Source organism: Chaetodon auriga, chromosome 22, assembly GCF_051107435.1.
Source record: "Chaetodon auriga isolate fChaAug3 chromosome 22, fChaAug3.hap1, whole genome shotgun sequence".
Lineage (NCBI taxonomy): Eukaryota > Metazoa > Chordata > Actinopteri > Chaetodontiformes > Chaetodontidae > Chaetodon > Chaetodon auriga.
The window spans coordinates 11287550-11304146 of NC_135095.1; the positions used below are offsets into that span (position 1 = coordinate 11287550).

General features: G+C 43.4%; 2 protein-coding genes across 11 annotated transcripts in view; both read right to left on the reverse strand.

Moving 5' to 3' along the window:
* Positions 1-599: 599 nt before the first annotated feature.
* Positions 600-4596, reverse strand: LOC143315144 (E3 ubiquitin-protein ligase TRIM39-like). 3 transcript variants are annotated; one of them, XM_076722639.1, is made up of 2 exons: positions 4541-4596; positions 600-3410 (listed from the first exon to the last, which is right to left on the reverse strand). In XM_076722639.1, the coding sequence occupies exon 2, from the start codon at positions 3406-3408 to the stop codon at positions 1582-1584; it is 1827 nt and encodes a 608-aa protein (XP_076578754.1). In that variant the 5' UTR covers positions 3409-3410; positions 4541-4596; the 3' UTR covers positions 600-1581. The 3 variants fall into 3 exon arrangements, with proteins under 3 accessions (XP_076578754.1, XP_076578755.1, XP_076578756.1); XM_076722640.1 differs by having other exon boundaries at positions 4535-4596; XM_076722641.1 differs by lacking the exon at positions 4541-4596 and adding an exon at positions 3514-4393.
* A 534-nt stretch (positions 4597-5130) lies between these two features.
* LOC143315145 (ninjurin-2-like) overlaps positions 5131-16597 on the reverse strand; it is a 28136-nt gene continuing 16669 nt past the window's right edge. The window contains exons 2-6 of one of the 8 annotated variants that reach the window (XR_013075864.1): positions 8899-9035; positions 8564-8643; positions 8113-8313; positions 7607-7805; positions 5956-6611 (exon numbers count right to left, since the gene is read on the reverse strand). Coding sequence is in view for 7 of the 8 variants with exons in the window: in XM_076722644.1 (XP_076578759.1) it covers positions 7636-7805; positions 8564-8643; positions 8899-9035 (387 nt within the window). In the remaining variant the exon portion in view is untranslated. Of the gene's footprint in view, positions 5627-5955; positions 6612-7602; positions 7806-8112; positions 8314-8563; positions 8644-8898; positions 9036-16597 lie in introns of those variants that run through there. The other 7 variants (XM_076722644.1, XM_076722648.1, XM_076722647.1 and 4 more) reach the window with 7 other exon arrangements.

Here is a 16597-nt window from a genome sequence, read left to right on the forward strand (position 1 = left end):
CTTTGGACCTATCTCTTGTTGACATTTCACAGTCAGTGTGTTTGATGAGTGAATGACCTACATACAGTATCAGAGAGCGTGGCATATTTCATAGCTGGTCAACCTGGCCTCCCAGGTCTCTTTTTCTCTCACACACACACATGATTATACATCATCCTAAAGAAATTTTCCCAACTTGACAATGACCAAACACACACACACACACACACACACACACACACGCACACACACACACTCTCATGCACAGTGTCCCAGTTCCCAGGGCGCCAGGCAGTCAGACAGCTGAGGTATAAATAGTCTGCTAGCTAAAGTTTCCCTTGAGAGAAACACTCCAGGAGCGGTGGACCAGCGCTCCCTTCTGAAAACTTTTACTAATGGCTCTTGTGCACTTTATCAGTGTAAAGAAAGACTAAAAGGGCCCCACTTTTCTAATCATAACAAAACACACACCCCTCCAACAGAACTCCACCAATGCAAACCGAGGGAATATGAAAAAAACAAAGATCTGAGAAGCTAGTTTTTAAGAAATACCCTTTTTATTAGGCAGTATAATACATATCAGTTACATAGTGCACACAGTACATAACAAACACCTGCTTTTGAAGCTCATTCTTCAGATACGTTTTGGCCAAGCATGCTAGATTGATGGCTTGGCCTTTACAAACCATGGATTCATTAGTCTTGACACAAAGTGATCAGAACAGAGTGACACATATCATACTGTATGCTCATAAGTGTACACTAAAATTCAAAGAAGTTACTGATGAACAAGGATTGATGCTAAGCATAAGGTCAGAAAAAGCTGGTGTGCAGTAATGTCAAATGCACATCTGGTGCATCCCCACGGACTATGTAAGCCCAGCTTTTAACCCAGTGGTAAACCTATTAGAGCTGTGACTAAATATTGTTTTCATTATTGATTGATCAGCTGATTATTTTCTTGTTTGGTCTATAAGATGACAGGCAGAAAAATGCTGCAAAGCTAATAAGCTCATATAAGCTATTAATAAAAAAGCCAATTTACTTGTTTTGTTGGACCAGCATTTCAAAACCAAAAGACATTTAGTTCGGTATTACATTAGCCTGAGACAGTAAGCAAATATTCACATTTGAAAGGCTGGAACCAGTAAATTTTCAGCATTTTTTCTATTCGCAAAATCATTCTGATTCATTTTTGATTGATTGACCAATCGATAAATTGACAAGTCCTTTCAGCTCAGAAATCAGTGCATCATAAGCATTTTTGAAGGTGCAATTGGGTCCCAATGATGCAATGATGCCATTGCCCACCCCTTACTGTTTCCCCATACAGTCGTGGCTCTGAGAAACAGACCAGAATACTGGTTAAACAATGGCGCCATCTCCTGGACAGTCTTAGGTAGTGCATGATGTATGTAACTGACTTCCACCTTTCCTGATTTGAAGTGAACCTCCTCAGGGAGTGTTTTTTTTTTTCTCCCAGTATGGCTGGAAAAACAGAAGCATTAAAATTTAGAATACAGATGTCAGACTGATTTTTATTTTCCTTTTTCAACGTGTGCTGCAAGAATTACACTCATTTCCCCTGATGTGTGTGACGCCTTAAGTTGTGCGGGCCACAGAAGTGATAACGAGTGTGTTGTTAAAATCTCCATAGATACCAAAAATAGGGTAGAGCTTTGGTCTGCTGCTCAAGGAAGTGCCAGTCATAGAATAGAGGAAAGCTTTCAGTATTGGCCTGGTCTCATTGAAGGTACATCCTGTGTAGGAGTAGATCAGAGTCCTGGCATCCACGTCATAGAAGGAGACCTCTCCCTTCTCATAGTCAACAAACACGCCGACTGTCTGGGGCCAGTGCGTCAAGTTCAGGGGAGAGTTGTGAGCAAAATATTGCCATTCAAACTGGTTGTACGTTTTAACAATCGTCCAGCCTCCCGTCTGAGGGGTAGGACAGCCAAACATCTCCATGTTAATGGACTCTTTGACCACCCCCAAGACACAGCTTTGACTCCCACTGACCTGAACCTCATAGTAGAACCTGCCCGAGGAAAAACCATCTTTCCCAAGGACACAGGGTTCATGTATGAATCTTCTCCCAAACAAAGTGGGAAAAAACAGCCGGCCGTCGCCAAAATTCAGTTGCTTCCCATCCGCAGACACCATGAGTCTGGAATTGGCAGTGTAGGCGTCCATAGTTACATCCACCGCATTGCACTGCTGGATCATCATCAGCTTGTCCTGAGGCAGACACCAGCCCTCTTTAATAAACTCGTCTGTCATTAGCTTCTCGGCTGCATCTGGTTGCGTAACGGCCTCACAGCCGTCAGACAGCCTGACTTCATGGATGAGCATCTCCATCTCATTGCTCAGTGTCTTCTCCATCTGAGCCACTGCTTTCTTCACCAGCCCCACGTAACTCTGTGGACTGATGTCAGAGAGGTCTAACGTAAATGGAGGGGTGGAGCCGGACAGAGGGTCAAAGAGGTCCCCAGTGCCTGCAGGAGAGCAGAGAGACGGACAGCTCTGCAGGAGGCGGAGGTGGTCCTCTGTTTGTAAAAGCTGCTCCATTTGGAATCTTTTCCTCCTCAACTCAATGACTTCTTGTTCCAGCTGTGTCACGTGATCCTCAGCCTGCTTCTCTGCCGCTCTCTGCTTCTCCCGGATCAGCTCGACCAGCTCAGCCTGGCTTCTTTGCAGAGAGGCCACAAGCGCGGCGAAGACCTCAGCAATGTCTGCTATCTCTTCCTCTGACTCCTTCTTCCTCTGTTCGGCTGAGCGCCTGATTTCCTTAATACTCCTGGATTTGGTGTTTTCCATCATTGTTATCTCGGATGTCGCACTGAGCAGCCGGGCCTTCCTCTCCCTGTACTCGTGCTCTAACGGGACGGCTTCATGCGTCGCGTGGTCGTCCTTCAAGCACATGAAACAAACACACACCCCGTCTACCTGACAGAAGAGCTCGAACATCTTGTCGTGCTTCTTACACACCCTGTCCTCCAGGTTTGACACAGGGTCGATCAGCTGGTGCTTCTTAAGGCTCGTGACCCTCTGGTGAGGCTCCAGGTGGGGCTGACAGTATGACGCCAAACACACCAAGCACGTCTTCTGGGCCTTGAGCTTCGGCCCGAGACAGATGTCACAAGGCACGTCCCCCGGTTTGGGGAGGACGTCTTCTTCACCCCTCACCCCCATGTTGTTGAAATGCTCCACCATGTCTCTGAAGCCCGTGTTGACCTGGAGCTGCGGCCTTTGTCTGAACTTCTCCTTGCAGAGGGGACACTGTGCCAGGTCACTGCTGGCCCAGTACCCTGTGATACATGTCTTGCAGTAGTTGTGTCCACACGGAGTGGAGACCGGCTCAGAGAACACACCCAGACAGATTGAACACAGGAGCTGCTCTTCACACAGGAGGCTGTTGGCTGAGGCCATCTCTAAACGAGAGGAGAGGATTTGATGATTATGATTTTCCATTTCAAGCCCTAAAAATGTGTAAATTTTGTGGTGTTTCTTATAAATTCTTATTTCCAACTGTACCTTTTCTTGGCAATATCACCCAACATAATTATATGAGGGTCAGAGCATGAAAGCAACACAAGGCTGTGCAGAGGACGGACACTTGCGTCTACAGTGTGAACATCATACCGTGTCCTCAGATAACATTTAGTCCAACAATACCGTCAGAGTGAGTTCATCTTTCCAGGCTCTCCATTTTTCACTGATGAAAACAGTAACACAGGCAGAGTTTCCTGTGGAAAATCACCGGCTGTAATGGCTGCGGTCACTCAGATTTAACTGGCACTTGGCAAATTTCAAGGTACTTTACTTCAGTATTTCCACTTTATGCAAACATTGTACTCTTTACTCCATTTGTCTGACAGCTTTAGCTACTAGTTACTTTACATTTTACAAATTTCCACACTCTTTCTGGCCAGTGAAAACTTATTTGATCTTACAAAATGTGATACATTGCTGTAGATTTCTTTTTTAGTAAATTTAGTTGGTAATACTTTTACTTTTGGATGCAGGAAATGTACTTGTAGGTGAGTACTTTCACAGTGTGGAGTAAGTACTTTCACTGTGCATGGGAGGAGGCCCTCATGAGTCTCTCAGGGTGGATTGTTTGGCATATAAAGACCAAAGAAAAGAAACTCACGGTGTATAAATAGACTTGCGGTCACAGACATACCAACACTCCCAGTTTGATCGGTAACTTGTACAGATGGTTGTTTTCCCCCCAAGAAAACACTGGAGCTCAGCAGCAAACACGTTATATGTGCGAGTAAAAGTGAAATAAGCACTAAACTCAGGAAATGTCTCAGCGGTCGAGCTGATTCAAAACGGGAAATACAGGAGGGCGAAGTCCAGGTAGTTCAGCAGTGGGATGATTGATAGCAGCTTCGTCCATAATGATCTGATCGTTATTATGATATATTTCACAGGCCGTCAAAGTGTTGGCTAAGAGCTTCCTGTGAGCCGCCCTGCTCTCATTATAATCAAAGAGGAAATGTCTCCGTACATTTCAGTCAGATCACAAACAGGAATCAGAGCGCTTTACCTTTACCTGCCGAGGTGAGTGTGTGCGGTCTGTCCGACCTGACGCTGGAGAGAGGTTTCCTTTCATGCGCCTGCTTTCATTTCTTCTATATGACACATGATCCCTCCCTTCCTCTCCGCCCTCCTCCTCCTCCTCTCCCTGGAAAAAGTTGCTAAATCTGACTTCTGCAGCATTGCGCATTTCCCTCACGGTTTTTCTTCTCATGTAAAAAAAAATAATTTAATCCACGGATTATTGGCATATGTTCCAAACTGATCATTTTTTTTAGGGCATTTTCTCTCTTAATTAAGGCTTTTTTTCTTTCACAGTTTGTCAATTGTCATAAAAAACTGGTATCATTCAAATTTTTAATGCGAAAAAAGTCCCAAACTGCGTTTCTGTGAATATAACAGCCATAGTTTTTAGCAACTGTAGGTCTAATTCTGCAACATTACAGTCCAGGCAGGCAGGAAATCCTCCACACCAATAAAAAGTTTTCCCCTGAAACAGCTTCCCATTCCTTGAACAAACATGTCTTTACTGCTATACCTACCACCAGCTTACTGCAGTGTTGATAAAGCGCCAAACATTCAAAATCATAATAATAATTCATGCTCTGTTTTTAAACTTGTGCTTTATTTGTTGGGTTTGTTTGCTGAGGTGAGCGGCGGTTAGATGAGGGATGCTGTTACGAGTCTCGGTCACTAGATGTCAGTGTAGTATAAGAATCATTACATTGCGCCATACGTGCATTTGTTTCAAAAGCAAATGAGTTTGCCCTTAAAGAGTAATATTATTATTTTTAAGATATCTAGTTATAAAATAAGATAGTATTAGCAAGTAAGACACGTGCTCTGTTGGCTGTATAGTTAATGGACATTCAATGTTAAGACTGCACTGTGAGTGTGTATGTATGCATGTTGTGAGCTTGCAAAAGTGTGTGTGCGTGTCAGTGAATGCGCATCATCAGCCATGGGAAGTGTCCAGTGCGCTGCATGCCGAAGGTACTGATGAAGAGGTTGAGGACTGTAGTGATGAAGACTATGATGGTCGTTACGTTGTTCAGGTAATCCAGACGGTTCTGTAAGGCGCTGTTATTCAGGTTCCGGCGGCCTGTGACACCCACCCACAAACACACACACACGCACACACACACACACACACACACACACACACACACACACACACACAGTAGGGAGAGAGAGAGAGAGGGTTCAAACTACACACACTGAGAGATGCCTCTGTTTGACGGGATGCTCTACACTTTGATTCATTTTAAAATGAAAAGGCAAACACTGACATCTTCACATGCATAGGCGCAAGTTGCATGCACACACACACACACACACACACACACACACACACACACACACACACACACACACACTCACTCACACTACTGTCAAAAAAAAAACCACAATAAGCACAGTACAGGCTTCTGTTAAATCACTACATTTATTCATCTTTCTTGAGGAGAACGTGTTCATACATATTAAAGGACGTCTCTTATTTATATTACGCTGTTTTTTTTTTGTCTGGTATTGAACCTCAGAATCTTTTTTTATGTCAAATAAGTTTTAAAATAAATGATATATAAAATAAGTGTAGAACAGGTTGAAATACACATCATGGAGCACATGCACATTTTTGCACAAACACGTTATTGCAGCAAATAAAATAATGCACATTTATAGATATTCAGTCGGTTAAAGTGAAAACATTTTAGTTGGATTACAGTGTGAGTCACTTTTTAAAGCCTGAATAATAAACCAGGTGTGATGTGTGAATTGTACAGGTGGTGCACACTCATTTTAACTGACTTTCAACTTTAAATCAACATGTGTGTGTGTGCGCAGATGAAATACTTGTGCAAATGGTGTGTGAGTGTGTGCATGCGTGTTGCAGTGTTGCATGTTGTGTGTGTGTGTGTGTCAGAAGTGGAGTCGAGCCAGCAGCCAGCGGAAGAAACCAGTCCTCTTGGATCCGAAGAAGCTGACGAAGAAGTTAACCACCGTGGTGACGAAGATGACGCCTGTAGCGAGGTTGTTCAGGTAGTCGAGTCGTTTCTGATTGGACACCACGTTCAGGTCCCTGCGGGCTACAACACACACACACAAACACACACGGACAGACACACACACACACACACAGTTTCAAACGTTTCAAACACATCCACCCATATGCACACATGCAGTTAAAGCATGCATACTCACATGTTCATACACTCACACTGACCCCATACAAACAAACATAATGCACACAAACAAACAGCAGCATAGTTCAGTCACTCGCCCTCCAGCCTCCTCCCTCAGGAGATCTTGTAGACTATGAAAATGTGGACATCATGTCTGTTTTGTGCTTTTCTGGAGTGCCATTTTGAACTATTTTGTTTGTTTTGGTGAGTAAGTGACGCCCGTACACTTTTCTTTAAGGTGATTTCAGGCTGGACACATTTTAGAGGTGGCACATATTAAGTCAAAAGTTTGTTGTAGCTTGTGTAAAGGGAGGTGAAGACATGTCCTTGCAAGCTGAAAATGTTTAAACATGAGCTAAAACTTTGTTGTAAGGAGTCAGTTAATTAGAAAAGGTCAAATGGTTTGCAGAAACAAGAATATGTGGAGGTTTTCTCATTCATTTCAATACAGCTGGAGTTTTTTTTGAAGCTGGTATCAGGCGGTCAGTACAAGTGCAGCACCTTAAAGGAATTGTTCAAAACTTTGAGAAACAGGCTTTCTCGCCAAGAATTAAACAAGAAGATTGACATCACTTTCATGAGTGTACGGTAAGAGTGAAGATGGAGCTAGCTTAGCTTAGCTTAGCCGAGCTTAAAAACACCGTGAACTGACCTTAATCTCTGTTAATTAGTGAACTTTAGAGGTGCTTGTAGATGGATTTTGTTTCATGATTTCATGTTACAGTAATGTTCAGCACTGTGCTCAGCAGCTGCCCATGAATGTGTGTGTTAGATTTCAAACATCTGTGTTTTGGCGCTATCTGGTGGCAGCATCAAGAATAACAGCCTTTCAGACACAAATTCTACACAAAGCATCTTTCCACACGCTCATGTTCAGGTTTGTCGATGGATGTACACACAGTGTGTGAGTGTGGCTGCTAAGGGTTTTTCACAGAATGAAGCGCTGGAGCAGCCATCGCAGGAAGCAGCTGCGCTGTGTGCCGAAGGCGGCTTTGATGATGTTGACGATGAGGGTGAGGAAGATGATGCCTGTGGTCAGATTGTTGAGGAAGTTTAACAGCCGCTGCCAAGAGGGGAGGAGGGTCAGCTCAAAACGAGCTGCACACACACAGACGACAACAACAACAACAACAACAACACAAGCACACACACACACACACACACACACACACACACACACACACACACACACACACACATCCAGTTGGTCCTTTGGCCCAGTCCATTCATACTGAATAAAATCAAATACAGGCATCAGAGTGCAGTAATAGTGTAGTAGATTAGTGCTTTAAGTAGAACAATAAGTCAGAATAAGTTCTGTGTGTGTGCGTGTGTGCGTGTGTGCATGCGTGTGTATGTGTGTAGAGTCTGGTCCTATGTTGAACGTGTCAAAATCTTTCCCTACTTTCCAAAAATAGCCACATATCAGAGTCTTTTCCTTCATCAGAGAGTCAGAAATGCATCCTGGCAAAGAGGCCGGTGCGCTCCATCCCGAAGACGGAGATGAAGATGTTGGTGACGAAGATGAGGAAGATAAGGATGGTTATGGTGTTGTTCAGGCTGTCCAGGCGCTTCTGGTTGGTCTCTTCGTTGATGTCTCGCCGAGCTGCAAGCAGCACACACACACACACACACACACACAATAACAACAAAACAAAAATAACAAACCACACAAAAACTTTTCTCATGTGAGATGACGATGACTCCAAAAATAGAGCAGAAAGTGACTGGACTTCAACCTGCACTGCCTGCATGACAAACCAATGTGTCAGTCTATTAGTGTGTTAATGTGACTGGTTAAAAACATGGAGGATGGATCTCTAAGAAAGGACGACTGATGCTGCAATGTGGCTCACCGATGATGATGATCAGGACTCCAGCCACGATCTGGAGGGCCAGGGAGAAGGAGATGAGTGTCAGGACAGCAATGTAGTACCTGAGGAGGAGAGAGAAAAGAGTAATGTAACTTCAGCATTTATTAGTCACTGAACGTTGATTGAGCCGACAGTGAATGTGACAGTTCAGGAGCTCGTGGACTTTAAAACAAGCATACTTTTCACAAGTACACTTTAATACTGTTAAAAAAAAGTACACTTAAGTGCAAAAAGTAAACGTGTGCTTGTAATGACTTTTCTATACTTGAATTATATTTCTAATACACTGACGTATACTACTTTTGAGCTGGGTGTACCTGTATCCAGCTCCCTGTTCGATGACGGTCTTCATGTGTGTGATGTTAGCCAGGAACAGGGCGATGTCCAACATGCCCTCGGATACTGTCTTCTTCGTGGCGTACAGGTTCATGTTCAGATTAGAGGCCGAACCTCCCTGAAAAAGAGAGACGCACATTTAAGGCTCTGAGCGATCCTGTCCACCCTTTGCACCCGTGCTTTAAAAAGCTTTTGCCCTCAGTGCTGCAGACAAGTGGATCCCATTAAAATCTGTAGTAAGAACAATGAATGCATTGCTTTCTCTTCTCTATTTTTATAGTCCTCCTCCAATCCCAAGATGCTAAGATATCAAGATAATTAACATTCCTATCTCTGTAAAGTGCCATCCACATGGAGCCAGTCCAAAGCTCTGCCACCGCAACTCTGTGACATCCCACAGAGACCAGGCTGTCACTGCAGCTGCAAGATGACCCTACACTGCTCTTTAAACAGCAGGAGACAGAGGGCAAAGCGAGAGAGGGCAACAAGGAAGGTGAGAGAGACACAGAGAAAAGACAGACAGAAGAGAAGGAAAATGTTTTAAGGGAGAAGCTTCTCGAGAGCAATGCACAGCGTTGATCCTCAAGTTACTCTGCTGAGGCTGGATAAAACTGACCAGGAGAGGGCAGCAATGATCAAGATACCGCCACAGGACGCTGCCAGGGGAAAAGAAAGCACAGTCTGTCTGACACAATGAAGTATGTTCATTTCATTTGTTTATTCTAGCAACTAAATCCAAGGCAGAAATGTGATTATCAAGAGCCAACATCCAAAAAGATCTTGATTTCCTGTGATGCTTTTTGCGATTTATCAAAAGATAAATCAAACTTATATCATTACAACATTGCAACACATCAACACATACAGCATTTTAAATGTTTTTTTTTTTTTTTTTTATCACACCAAATGAAGTCTCAGGAGCCACTCCGTGTATTCCAGCAGCGATTAGATAAGCTTTTATTTTGGCGGGTTTGTTATTAGTCATGGGAGCCCTAACTGCAGCTGATTTTCCAGCGGTTGGAAGCAGTTGTTTTCAGAATGATAAAGAGCTGCACTCTGTTGCACATGACAGACTTCTGAAATCGACTGTGTGTGCGTGTGTGCATATGTTTGCGTGTTCAAGTCCTATCACATAAAGGAAGTTGTGTGCAGGGAGAAGAAAACCTTTAACATCATCACAGGCCTTATGTATTACTCACAGCATGTGTCAGACTACCATTTCCTTCATCTAATTATTTTTCTGCTACAGTTCGTGCGCTACACATGCACATATTGGATTACTTAACGCTGCGCTATAGATTAAAGCATTCTGTCCACAAATGGATCCTTTTACCCGACGCTCTGTCAGTGTAGTTTGAATCAGTGCAGGCTGCACAGGAACAGAGATGTGTTTAAGGAAGACATAGATCACATATATGAAGCCAATCATGTGCACACCAGGGAAGCATTGTGCTTTATGACCTCACTCTGCTGTCATGTGCTGCACTGCTCCAAAGTAAACAGAACTTTGACACTGTACATGCACAGTGATTGTTCAACACTGCGGCTCCTCTGTTCGTGTCGCCTGGTGCTGTGTTATATACACCAGTGTCCTGCTGTTTCACTGTTGCCTCACACTCAATAAAAGGAAATTTCTACATTGTGTTTTCAATATGAACAACTAGTCTGGAATAGGCTGGAAATCAAGCAAACTTTGCTACTTTTGATGCTCAAAAATGACAAAAAATAGTAGCATCCTGAAACTCAAGTCTTAATTATGATGAGTTTAATTGGTATATTGTCCTCGGCGCCAAATACAAATGGCGCCGAGGACAAAAATACAAACAGTGTCTTCATGAGACGCACCGCCTTTTCAGCTAACTCCAGCGCAAACCAATCTGTGGCAACCGTCGGCACTCAGAGCAAAGCGTCACGTAAAGACATCAGGGCTTCGTATCCCATTTGACACAAAAGGTCAACACTGACTTATTTTAACTTATGTCACATATGCAAAGGTTATCTTGTGCATCTGTACGAGACATGGAGGGGCATGACATGCTATTCTTTTTTGTAGGCTTCCCTTTGAATGTGCCCGCTCAAAACAGATGTAAACACCATTCAATCTAGAAGTGTTTGGATGACAGTTTAGAAGAGCTCGCTCCTTTGAACCCTTAACAGTTGACGCTGCGCTGTGCTTTCAGCTGCTGTATGTGCATACAAGGAAGCACAGTATCCTACTGGGCTGACATCATGTGCTTTGGTTTTCTCCTTATACTTTGACAATGTTAGCTTTTGCAAACTTGTATGTAGCTAACCAAGAGCCATAACCAATAGCACCACAAGACTGCTGTGCAGCTCAGCCAGTGTGTTTACATCCACTTCCCTCTTGCCCATAACTGCTAGCAGACTTCCTTCTGTGGTGTGGAGACAGCGATTTGGCAGGTGCACTTTGGTAACAAATGGTTTTCACAGACATTATTCATATGAGGTCTACGCCTTATCATAACTGTGCCATGATTTCTGGAACGAGACGTCAATGTTGACATTTCTGGATGTAGGTTTTGGACTCTTTGAGCGCGACAAAACAAAACCAAAACAAACTGGCGCTCTGCGTAAGAGGAAAAGTATGTTTTTTTGTGGTGCTTTCAGATAACCTGCAGCATGTGGTTTATCCAAACGTTTACTAATCCCAGGGCTTTTCATTTCAAATCTATCAATCATCTTTCGGTGGATGACAATTCACCTGTCCCGACGCTGTGACCCCCATCAAACCAGTGCACACGAGATGTATTTTTGTCCTGGAAATCTTGATTTCATCCCCCATACGGCTTGGGCTGCAGCACAGTTTGATCCAGGCTGAATTAATCTCCAAGAAAGTATGAAGCAATTCCTAGAACTGTAGGACTGTCAAAACACTATGAACACATGTACCATGGCCTTTGTGTGTTTTTCTGAGTGTGTGAGAGGCAGAGAGAGAGAGGGAGAGGGGGAGGGAGAGAAGTGGGGAGGAAAGAGAGAGAAGGAGGGTGAAAAGAGGGAGAAAGAAGGGGAGGAAGTGACATAAAATAGACAGATATAGAGAGACAGGGAGAGGGTGCGAGAAAACGTATGCATATACACTGGCCTGTTTCCATCATTCTCCACTGGGGACTCATGTGGTCACACTTGATCAACATCAGCCCTGGGCAGGTGGCCAAAAAACACACACACACACACACACACACACACACACACACACACACACACACACCAAAATCAAAACATTGGAATGGCCTACATACAGCTTTACAGGCCACGTGTGTTCACTTAGTGTGATGTCGCTCTAAATGTACTGACTGTGCTTTTATCGCTACTTAATCTCAATTTATCTTGATTTATTAAAACATGTGCATATAGTATTATTTGATCCTTTCTCTCCCTGGACAGGTAGAGGAGGCATGGATCCTTATTTACTGCAGCAGGCTGGAGGGGTGGTTGCAGGAGGTCAGCAGGGTTACACACATTGACCCTCAGCTGCTGTGAGTTACAACCAGTTGGCTTCTTGGCTGCTCTGTCGTGGATGTCCAGGGAGGACTACCTGGCTGGTTTTAGTTTGAGGAATGAGCAAATGTTTCTTTCACGTCTTCTCAGCTTGCCTGTGAGGAAGCATCGGTTACAACTTGTTTCCAAATCATTCAGCAGCTGCCTTTGTTATTAAGGGTTAAACAGTCTCAGTATACTGGTCTTATGGATATTATCCAGCCATATCGTCTCCTGCAGATTTGGGAGTTTCTCTCTGAGGACTGATGCTTAGCAGCAGTCTTTAAAACTGCTATAAAAAATTATTTTCATTGCTTATTTCTGAAAGACTGAAGGTCAATCATGTCAACATGCAATAAAAGATTAATTGGGAACAAGAAACTGCAACCCAGCACTTCCAAAAAAATTTATAGATGTATGTATTCATCCAAAATATTCGTTATTCCCACTGTTTGAATCGACCCCAATTTCATGGTTGGAACCCGACCCACTAGTGAGACAAGTATATTCATCATGCCAACATCAGGCAACATCACAAAGAACATTTAGACTCCATGCTGAAAAACACCTGATAAAAGCATACACATCAAGAATCAGCTAAACCCAGCTAGCTAAGAGGTAATGCTAACCCATTTCCTATGAATGGGTTGTTATATGCATGCTTAATATTTATGTAAGTATTGCATATATCTCATACTTTACACTTTAAAGAGTCAACAGCCATGCTAGCAGCTCTATGACACTGAAACTAGCATTGCTTTGAGCTAAATACCCACAATTACAATCCTGATGTTGAGCAGGTATAAGTGTTGTTAGAGTGTTGTCATGCTAATATTTGCTAATTAGCGCTAAACATAAATACGCTGGAGGCTGACGGGAGTTTATGCAAGTTTTTGGCCATAAACCAAAGTCCTGCACGAGTTAAAATTTTGATCTGATGATGGCACTCAATTACAAATAAAAGCTATTTCAATTCATTCTGAGAGAGACATGGAAAAGCCATGGCCATCCATCTGATAGTAGCTGAGATACTTCACTAAAAGCCAGAAATGTCAACCTCATGGTGACACTAGAAGTAAAGTCTGTAGGCTTCATGGTCAGAAAATAATGAATGTCACACAGAAGTTGGTGCCAGTTCATCCAGTAGATAGCAACATCCTTCACTGGATAAGTGAAAATTTGAAAAGCATGTGACGCTGGAGGAAAAGTCAGGGGGTCTCCAAAGTTATTAGGATTCGTCCTCTGGATACCATGAACACCTGCACCAAATTTCATGGAAATCCATCCAGTAGTTGTTTCAGCCAAAAAATAATGTCAAGCACATGTTGGATCTATAGGAAGCTGTAGGAAAAGGGGGGGGGGGGCAATTAAATCTTTAGGGTGTATCCCTCAGGAACCATGAATGTCTGTAGAAAATTTAATGAGAATCCACCCACTAGTTTAGATTTTTCAATCCGTGTTAACACACTGGGCCGACTGACAGACTGATATTGGCTAATTTGGCTAAAACCGCAGCAACAATGTCCTGCTTCTTCATCAGCAACGAACATTAACAGCAGTATTGATGACAATGAAGTTCTCTTTCTTCCTCCTGGTTTTTATGGACACATGGCATTTATATAATAAACTGTTCCTAGAAATCCAGAGTCCTTGTAAAACTCCCATTCCTGAAATTCACTGATCCACAACCCTGGGCACGGGGCCATATCACAAAACGTGCACATGCCCGTACCTAAACGCACCAGAGTCACACACAAACGCATACCTGAGCCATACCTGCATGAGGCACACACAAGTCATTCCACACGCACAGGTATGCACATGTGCAATCAATGTACACACAAACATGCTCGCAAAACAGCTTGTTTTTACACTGCACACTGCACATAAACACACACACCAGACCGCATGGGAGGCCCCCCCATTGACCTCACAGGAAGTGCTCCTCCCCTGGACTCCAATTGGTTGCCATAACATCCAATAGGAAGGGAAGCCCAACTAGGAGTGGAGCTCTGGTTTTCTTTTAGTGTCTTATTTTTACTGTCTCTCCATCTCTCTGCCTGTCTGTCTCAGAGCTTGGCTGTTTTCTTTTTTTTTTTTTTTTTCTTCTGCATTTTTCCAAGGCTCTCGCTGCCCGAAGGCATCATCTTTCTGTTTGGGTTTTATGTAACTGCCATTTAGGGTGAGGGAGCAGGACGAAAGCAGAAAAGCAGATGAAGAGAAACAGATAGCGACACAAAGAAGAAAAGTCAGCATGTCGGGAGGAAGAGAGACAGTGACAAAGAGATGAGTTGTCTTTTCTCTTGCTGGCTTACTGGCAGCAGAGCAGTGTCTGAGTTACTACTTACTCAAATGATTTTGGCTTGTGCCTCAGCTCTTTTGCCTGAAAGCAGGAGCAGGCCTGAGAGGAGACTTTTCACATGAAGCCTCTCATTTCAGTAGCTAAGATTCATGGTTTGTTGTCCACTAAATGCATACTGTAAAAGCCAATTTTCAAAGGATTTTCAAACGACGACGCGCAGGTTAGTTGGTCGACCTTCCTGAGCAGACTTGATACCACGTTTTCAAAGTTAAAACCCTTTAGCGTTTTGGCATCTTTCAGCTCATTGTTTTGTTTTAATGTCCCATGACCTGTTCTGGTCTTGTCTCACCACTCTTCCTCCCTTGTTGTTTCCAGCTGCAGCATTCAACTGTTTTCAACCAGACAAACTTGACAACAATCTGTTGCTAAAGCTAAATCTAAAGCTAAAGAGACCAATATTTCAGAAATGAAAATGGCTCCAAATAAATGCCAGTGTTGCTCTGTGTGTGCTGGATGGGTAAATCGGCAACTGTTTGGTTACAACTTCCCCAAATCATCTTCATGAAGCACTGCCTGGTAGAAGCACTTAAACTTGAATGTTCTTTCCCAAAGCTAAAAACATCACCCGGGATCGCCTCTTGAAATTTTTCTGTGTTTGTTTGTTTTGGGGGACACGGGTCAGCACGTGAAATGCTGCATTTCAGGTTATTTGTTTGTCTGTGTATGCGTGAGCGGATGATAGGTGGGGGTAGCGGGCCTGCCGCTGAATAGACTCATTATGTTTGGAGACAAACAAACAGTGGAGACCGCTCAACACATGCACCCGCAAACACAGCCAGAGTCAAGGCACTTATTAGGTGAACTTTGACATGGAAAGCAACGGGGAGGAGGCTGTTATCTACACACACACACACACACACACAAACACACACACAAACACGTCATTTCTGTCCCTTCACACACAAGCAGTAGGTTTGCAGCTGACCCTTGATCTCTGCCCCGTAGCTAACTATCGCCTGGTAATTAGCAAAGCTGACATGAGAAAACACCCCTACAATGGTGTGTGTGTGTGTGTGTGTGTGTGTGTGTGTGTGTGTGTGTGTGTGTGTGTGTGTCTTTTTACTAATTAAGGTCCATGCTTCATAATCTGAGGATGATGCTGGTCTTTATCTTATGGTTCCACAATTATAGGGCCAAAGAGCACTTACACAAAATCCAAAGGAACAGGTAACATCACTGAGAGTCTTTAACAAACATGTCCCCTGCTGTGTCCTTTATGTCACAACTGAGTGAACCCATGTGGCATTTTAACACACCTCTTCATCCTTTTTGATCCTTTCCCCCCTCTTCCTCTCTTATTTACTATCACATAAACCACAGCTTTCTTCCTCAACTGCACTAGCTGTATTCTGCTTTGGTAAACAGACAGAAAGGCTTGAAGAGAGCCCCAAAAATCATGACATATTCTCCAAACTAACCCTGTATCTTTAAAAAAATCAATATCAAAACCACACTGCACAGAGCACTAACAACAAAAATGAATGAAAAAAATCAAAAAGAATCAAAAATAATTATTCCTGACCACCTTTCTTTGAGTTACCCCTCTGTGTTTACTTCCTCTTGTCATCTCCTGCCTGTCTGTATGATCAAAGTGTCATCCTCCTGCTTTCCTTTGGAGGGCGAGCTGTTACACAGCAGGACAGACGCCTCAGTAACTGCAGGACAGGATGCAAACAGAAATCCATTGAGTGTGTGTGTTTTGTGTGTGAACAGTTGGATTTTTTTCTGGTCCTCATTTCTTCCAAGATTTTGTTGAGAGACTTGCAGGATGAGTTTAGAGTAAGGGTCCAGGATGTGTAAACAGCTCAACGAGGTCAATG

Excerpts from the sequence above, each read along its gene's own strand:
- LOC143315144 (XM_076722639.1), bottom strand. The coding sequence starts at position 3,408 with ATGGCCTCAGCCAACAGCCTCCTGTGTGAAGAGCAGCTCCTGTGTTCA.